Raw genomic sequence first — 7,954 nt, forward strand, 5'->3', positions numbered from 1 at the left:
GTGTGTCTACTCTATGGGAACTTTCTATATTTAAAAAGGGCAGTTGGAAGTTGAGAGAGGAACAAATGTTATGCTCACAATTCACAAGTACTACTGTGCATATCTGAAACTCAAAGAAGATACAATTTACTTTCAGAGCTCACCCACAAATGAACTATAGAACTTTCCCTTATTAGACTCATCCAATCTGTATTCCTAGATGGTATTAAGGAGTCCAAACATGTTCACTATTGACTGAACATCCATTCTGTCACACTACATTAATTTTAATAGACCCTCTTGCCAATACACCTTAGTAACAATGTGCTCAATCTGATTTTCTCTGCCCACCATAAATTCTAGGGCGAATTAGGAAAGGGTCTGTTAAAGGATGATACAGGCCATTCTTTTGTGATGGTCTGCAGTTTTCTCTCCCAATACATTTTCTTTTTATTTAGCACTTCCATTTTTATCCTGTGTTCCTCTTCAGCCATCTCACACTCCCTTTCTATCTGTTGTATTTTTGCCACATGCACTTCATTCATTTGTATCAGCTGCAGTTGTAAAATTGACATTTGCTGGTGATGCTCTTCCTCATGCATCTTTTTCAAAGCACCCTCCTGAGTGGCTTTACTTCGGTAGTTTTTATTCGCTGTTATTCTGACAGCTGAACATGAGGGCTCAGGTTGGGAGGTGCCTTCACATATTGGGAAATGTACTATCTCTTTCTCTTCATCACACAGTTCTCTGTTTGAGACAGCAAATGATTCTGCAAAAAACAGCAAAAAAATGGTAAGATACCCTCTTTTTTTCAAACAGCGTGATTGTGTAAGGAATAACACAGTCATCAGTCAACACATGCATACCTTGTGCTTCTGTAATGTAATGTAGGCGCCACCAGGTGATACAGTTATCTAAATATTTAGCATTCCCTTTATATTTTGACAGAGCATGTAATAAGATCTTCAGTCTTTCTCCTACAATTGTATCTGAGGTAAGGAAGCACTGGCTCTTATGCTAAACTAGAGATTTAGTATGCTATTTATCCCTTAGGCACCACTCCCGTAAACCCCAGAAGTATGCATTTTTAAATCGATTTATGTAGCATCCAATTACATCAACCTTACCTTGAGATGTGCCTTATTAGTGCCATTGAAATAAATAGGACTATTTGTTCAACAAAACACTACTGAGACTAAAGGCGTTAGGAAATAGGAGTACTGTTACAGATCATCACCGTGTGTGTACCATAAATAGAATATTAACAATTACAAAAACAAACAGACCACTTTGTTTAGAGAAATATTAAGTAACAATGAAGTCAACTTTTTCTTTTTAGCGGGGAATACCAAGTTACAGGACAATCCTTCTTACACAACCCAAGGCACATTGTCTCACCTTATTTGTGCAAAGAACTATATTTAGACAACAAAAGCAATGCAAATCCATGATACTTATTTCATTTGGTATTTTTTTTAAAATAGTAATATTTCTTTAGCAGGTGAGTGCATTCTCTCTTAGTAGTGAATAAATGGTAACCAAATGCTATGGTAATAAAAATAAGTAATAATCACTACGTATCTCCCCTTTCTCTAATTTTACTGTGTATGTACGAGATACACTTTTTATAACACTTTTTTAGTCATTTATTTAATTTGGTCAATTGTTTCATTTCCAGTGACAAGCAACCAATACTCTAGTTCAGGGGTGGCCAACCTGTGGCTCTGGAGCCACATGCGGCTCTTCAGAAGTTAATATGCGGCTCCTTGTGCAGGCGCCGACTCCGGGGCTGGAGCTACAGGTGCCAACTTTCCAGTGTGCCAGGGGGTGCTCACTGCTCAACCCCTGGCTCTGCCACAGGCCCCGCCCCCACTCCACCCCTTCCTGCCCCCTCCCCTGAGCCTACAGTGCCCTCACTCCTCCCCCTTCCCACCCCTGAGCCTCCTGCACGCCACGAAACAGCTGATCAGGAGGTGTGGGAAGGTAAGGAGGGGGCAGGGCTGCCAGTGGGTGGGAGGTGCTGGGAGCGGGGGTGGGGGAGCTGATGGGAGGCTGCTGACATATTACTGTGGCTCTTTGGCAATGTACATTGGTAAATTCTGGCTCCTTCATAGGCTCAGTTTGGCCACTCCTGCATCTACTAACTGATGAGAGATTAATTCTTTATTTCTTTGAATAAGACCATCTCTACCAGTGGCTCTTTTGGTTTTCAAGTGCATCCCAGTGCTTTCATAAATTGGAGCAATGCATTATTGCGTAAAAATAGATCTAGTGGCCCCTTCAAAGCTCCCTTCTGTGCCATACTAATCAGAGCCAGTGAAGGAACTAATTCCCTATAATGCAAGGGGTATAGTAGATGCCCTCCTGCAGGGTCACCCCACCTGTACTCTCAATGAATAAAGGCCGGCCTTGCTACTGCTCATCTTCTCTCACAAATGTCTCAAGTATTCTTCCATGCTGCTTCTTTCAAAATATATCTGCCAGCCTTCCATCTCACTCAAATCCTTCCTAAAACCCCTTTCAGTACACAGTTTACCAAAAACGTGTTTTAACACCTTTCTTGACCTATCAGGACATATGTATGTCTAACCTGAAGCAATGTTTAATCGTGTCTTTAGCCTATGCCCTTCCTTGCCCCTTTTCTTCCAGGTTGTAACTTCACTTGTCCCTTAGGACTATAATCTAAACAGAAGCTTTTTGGAGCATGGACTTGTCTTATGTTTCCTGTGAAGTATATACCACACTTGTGTACACTACAAAATAAAATAATAAATACTAATAATCTTGTAGAAATGCTGGAAATCAGTGATTTTCATCTGGAAAGCAACTGACTGGTTATGTGGAGTTATATCTAAGTAGTAATGAAAAAGGATTATTTTTGTACATTATGTAAGTGGCTTCAAGCCATCTGTGCACTTTCAGTGGAATATATTTTATTCATTTCTCCTCTAGAAGCACAGGTAATAGATTTTATTTTGGCAGTGGAACTGCGTGCATGGGCGGTGAGAAATGCTGGGGCTATTTGTCTTCTCATGGCACTGGAGCAGGAAATAGCTCACTAGGCAATTTGTTTAAAGATTTGGATCACCACCCAGTCTCTTAAAAAAAAAAAAATTAACCAGTGAAGCTCAGAAAACTGTCTGAATTTCAAGAAGTTTCAGTATGCCAAACCAATGTCCCCAAATCTGTTGTCCTTTCGATAAGCTAAAATGAGATAGCGCTAGAGTTTGTTTATCCTATTCTAATAGGACTGGAGTTTTGGTGCCTGGAAATCAATATTATTTCCATTTGCATTCAATACAATGGCACTTTCTGTGACAAATCGTGCAACAGAAAAGGATCTACAGAATGGGAAACTGTTTAGCTGCTGTGGATGAATGATAACCATTAAGATGGTAGTCTGGCTCGTTCACTAGTTCAAGAGGTAGGAAATCTTTCAGGGTGAGTAGCACCTCTATCTCACAGGATGTAACATCTTCTAGTTTTTATCCCACACTCTTTCTGTAGGAGGTTGAATACCACAACTGAGATATTTACCTGAGTGGAGAAGAGGGATAAATGAGTCAATATTTTAAAAAATCAGGGACAAAAAGGATTGGCAGTTTCAAAGTTTAAAGTGCACTAGTACGCTACACTATTACATCAAGTCTTCATGGTGCCACAGGATGGAGAAGGAGATGACATGTTTAAGGTGAGCTATTTACAAGAGAGAGTGCCAGGGTCAACATAGTAACCTTTGGTTCAAGTTGCATTAAATTTTTATATTGAAAAGGTTTACTTAAGAATATAAGAATGGCCACACTGGGTCAGACCAAAGGTCCATCTAGACTAGTATCCTGTCTTCCGACAGTGGCCAATGCCAGAGGTCCCAGAGGGAATGAACAGGTAATCATCAAGTGATCCATCCCCCATCGCCCATTCCCAGCTTCTGGCAAACAGCGGCTAGGGACACCATTCCTGCCCATCCTGGCTAATAGCCATTGATGGACCTATCCTCCATGAACTTATCTAGTTATTTTTTGAACCCTGTTATAATCTTGGCCTTCACAACATACTTTGGCAAAGAGTTCCACAGACTGACTGTGTGTTGTGTGAAAAAATACTTCCTTTTGTTTGTTTTAAACCTGCTGCCTACTAATTTCATTTGGTGACCCCTAGTTCTGGTGTTATGAGAAGGAGTAAATAACACTTCCTTATTTACTTTCTCCACACCAGTCATAATTTTATAGCCCTCTATCAAATCCTGAGTTAGTAGTCTGTTTTCCAAGCTGAAAAGTCCCAGTTTTATTAATCTCTCCTCATAGAGAAGCCATTCCATATCCCTAATCATTTTTGTTGCCCTTTTCTGAACCTTTTCCAATTCCAAGATAGCTTTTTTGAGATGGGGTGATCACATCTGCACACAGTATTCAAGATGTGGGCGTACCATGGGTTTATATAGAGGCAATATGATATTTTCTGTTTTATTATCTATCCCTTTCTTAATGCTTCCCAACATTCTGTTCACTTTTCTGACTGCTGCTGCACATTGTGTGGATGTTTTCAGAGAACTATCCACAATGACTCCAAGATCTGTTTCTTGAGTGGTAACAACTAATTTAGACCCCATCATTTTATATGTATAGTTGGAATTATGTTTTCCAATGTGCATTACTTTGCATTTATCAACATTGAATTTCATCTACCATTTTGTTGCCCAGTCACCCAGTTCTGTGAGATTTTTTTGTAGCTCTTCACAGTCTGCCTGGGACAACTATCTTGAGTAGTTTTGTATCATCTGCAAATTTTGGTACTCATTGTTTACCCCTTTTTCCAGATCATTTTAGTAACATCATTGTTTACCTCTCTCCGTTCTGAAAACTGACCATTTATTCCTACCCTTTGTTTTCTATCTTTTAACCAGTTACCAACTCATGAGAGGACCTGCCCTCTTATCCCATGACAGCTTACTTTGCTTAAGAGCCTTTGGTGAGGGACCTTGTCAAAGGCTTTCTGAAAAATCTAAGTACGCTATATCCACTGGATTCCCCTTGTCCACATGTAGTAGATTGGTGAGACATTATTTCCCTTTACAAAAAAAAACATGTTGACTCTTCCTCAATCAATTATGTTCATCTAGGTGTCTGACAATTTTGTTCTTTACTATAGTTTCAACCAGTTTGCCCAGTACTGAAGTCAGGCTTATCGGGCTGTAATTAATTGCCAGGATCACCTCTGGAGCCCTTTAAAAAAATTGGCGTCACATTAGGTATCCTCCAGTTACTGCGTACAGAAGCTGATTTAAATGATAGGTTACAGACTACAGTTAGTAGTTCTGCAATTTCACATTTGAGTTCCTTCAGAACTCTTGGGTGAATGCCATCTGGTCCTGGTGACTTATCGCTGTTTAGTTTACCTATTTGTTCCAAAACCTCCTCTAATGACAGCTCAATCTGGACAGTTCCTCAGATTTGTCACCTAAAAAGAATGGCTCAGGTTTGGGAATCTCCCTCACATTCTCAGCTGTGAAGACCGATGCAAAGAATTAATTTAGTTTTTCCGCAATGGCCTTATCGTCCCTGAGTGCTCCTTTAGCCTCTTGATCGTCCAGTGGCCCCACTAGTTGTTTAGCAGGCTTCCTGCTTCTGATGTACTTAAAAAAAAATTTGCTATTACTTTTGAGTTTTTGGCTAGCTGTTCTTTGGAAAACAATCTCAACTATACATATAAAATGATGGCGTCTAAATTAGCTTTAACTACTCATGAAAGAGATCTTGGCGTCATCATGGATAGTTCTCTGAAAACATCTGCTCAATGTGCAGCAGTAGTCAAAAAAGCGAACAGAATGTAAAAAAACATTAGGAAAGGGATAAATAAGACGGAAAATATCATAATGCCACTATATAAATCCATGGTACACCCACACCTTAAATACTGTGTGCAGATGTGGTCACCCCATCTCAAAAAAGATATATTAGAATTGGAAAAAGTACAGAGAAGGGCAATAAAAATGATGAGAGGTATGGAACAGCTTTCATATGAGGAGAAATTAAAAAGACTGGGACTGTTCAGCTTGGACAAGAGACGACTAAAGGGGGGATATGACAGAGGTCTATAAAATCATGAGTGGTGTGGAGAAACTGAATCAGGAAGGGTTATTTACCTTTTCATATAAGAAACAGGTGTCACCCAATGAAATTAATAGGCAGCAGGTTTAAAGCAAAGATAATGAAGTATTTCATCACACAATGCACAGTCAGCCTGTGCCACTCATTGCCAGGGGAAGTTGTGAAGACCAAAAGTATAAGTGGTTCAAAAAAGAATTAGATAAGGTCATGAAGGAGAGTCCATCAGTAGTTATTACCCAAGATGGTCAGGGATGCAACATCATGCTTTGGGTGTCCCTAATCCTCTGACTGCCAGAAGTTGGGATGGGATGACACATGATGGATCACTTGATAAACTGCCCTCTTCTGTTCATTTTCTCTGAAGCATCTGGCACCGGCCCCTGTTGGAAGACAGGATACTGGGCTAGATGGACGATTGGTCTGACCCAGTATGGTCATTCCTGTGTTTAGAAAGTTGGTTTTACAGTATTTTATCTGCATGCTGTCATGCTACTATATTATGTCCTGTGTGAGATATGTAGAGGTTTTTAAAGTTGTTAGAATAGATTTATTCCACTGCAGTGACAGTCCAGAAAAAGATGTGGAAAGTTTTGTGGGTTTTTTATATATTTTATTAAGAGTTCATTTAAAAAAAATAAAAGGCTGGAGGGAAGCATAGGGAATTCTTGCCTCAGAGGATAACATCTAAACTTGCTGTTTGTGAGGAAGAAAATAGCTGGTGATCAAACAAGCAAAATGATGCTTTTTAAACAATCAGAAGTGCCCTTTGAGACTTTCCTCTTCCTCTTGTGTGTGATGGCTATCAGGAAATAGATGATCGGTCCACATCTGGAAAGGTCAGCTGTTTAAATGATAACCAGTAACTTAAAAATGTACATAGTTTTCTTCACACTTGTAAAAAGAATCAGATTTTACTACTGTGTATCTAGTGAAATATACAGAAGGCCTCAGTATTTTTGCTGTGAAATGACTTTTTAATAGCCAGCAATAAAATTTTAAATAGAGAGATTTACACTGCTAAATTGAACCCCTCTAAAAATAGAATAATGAAAATGCATACACACCCTTAACTAGAACAGTGTTACTTGGATCACTATAGTAGCATTTATACCTTGGTTAGAAGCATCAGGTTGATATTCGGAATCTTCTTCTGGTGGACTCTGTAAAAAGTACATTTGCTCAGGCATCATGCTGGCAATCTTCTCTTTCCCTATGATGTGAGTATTTATAAGTGGACTAATACTTCTTTTTACTTTCTCACGTCTTTCATGTGCCATTATCTTTTTTGTCCGTGCCTTGATATTTTCCCAGCATTTCTTTAACTGCTTGAAATCTCGTAGTGATACACTAGGTTGAGAATTATATTCATGGGCAAGCGCTTGCCAAGTACGTTGTTTCAATGCAATAGTTCTTGCATCGCTTTTTTTACACTCAAGTACATATTTGTATTTTTCAACTAATGCAAGCAGCACACTCTTTTCCACTTCTGAGAAATATTTAGCAGGTTTTATTATTTCGTGGTTTTGCATTTTCTACTGTTTCTCTAGGAAGCCAAAAAATCCTATAAAAACAAAATGTAAAAACAAATAAGGATTGGTTGTTCATTCCAGCATCAAATAATTATATATCAGCAAAGGATTCCAAAATTATGCCTTCAGTTAATAATTTCTAAAGTTGTAATTCTACAAAGCCTCCTTTTTTATATGATAGCTGAATAAAATGTTGGGATAACTAGACAAAATATTCAGGTTATCTATAGTATAAATATCAGCTCTTATACAACAACACCTAACTAAACTGTTATGTAACAAGCACATGATACAGGATAAGCTTCCCACCTTAATTATGATTGGCAGGCCAGTGATGCC

The 7,954-nt window shown here is 39.0% G+C and overlaps 1 protein-coding gene across 1 annotated transcript; it reads right to left on the reverse strand.

Moving 5' to 3' along the window:
• Nucleotides 1–338: 338 nt before the first annotated feature.
• MSANTD3 (Myb/SANT DNA binding domain containing 3) lies at nt 339–7,615 on the reverse strand. The gene is made up of 2 exons (XM_077809191.1): nt 7,198–7,615; nt 339–748 (listed from the first exon to the last, which is right to left on the reverse strand). The coding sequence occupies exons 1-2, from the start codon at nt 7,613–7,615 to the stop codon at nt 339–341; spliced, it is 828 nt and encodes a 275-aa protein (XP_077665317.1).
• Between the last annotated feature and the right edge of the window lie 339 nt (nt 7,616–7,954).

The sequence above is a fragment of the Eretmochelys imbricata genome, chromosome 2 (assembly GCF_965152235.1).
Source record: "Eretmochelys imbricata isolate rEreImb1 chromosome 2, rEreImb1.hap1, whole genome shotgun sequence".
Lineage (NCBI taxonomy): Eukaryota > Metazoa > Chordata > Testudines > Cheloniidae > Eretmochelys > Eretmochelys imbricata.

What these genes read in the sequence shown, in the direction of transcription:
- MSANTD3 (XM_077809191.1), bottom strand. Translation starts at nt 7,615, where the DNA reads ATGCAAAACCACGAAATAATAAAACCTGCTAAATATTTCTCAGAAGTG. An exon ending in ACCTGATGCTTCTAACCAAG is followed by an intron (nt 749 to 7,197) that starts GTATAAATGCTA and finishes TGTTTTTTGCAG; the next exon opens with AATCATTTGCTGTCTCAAAC.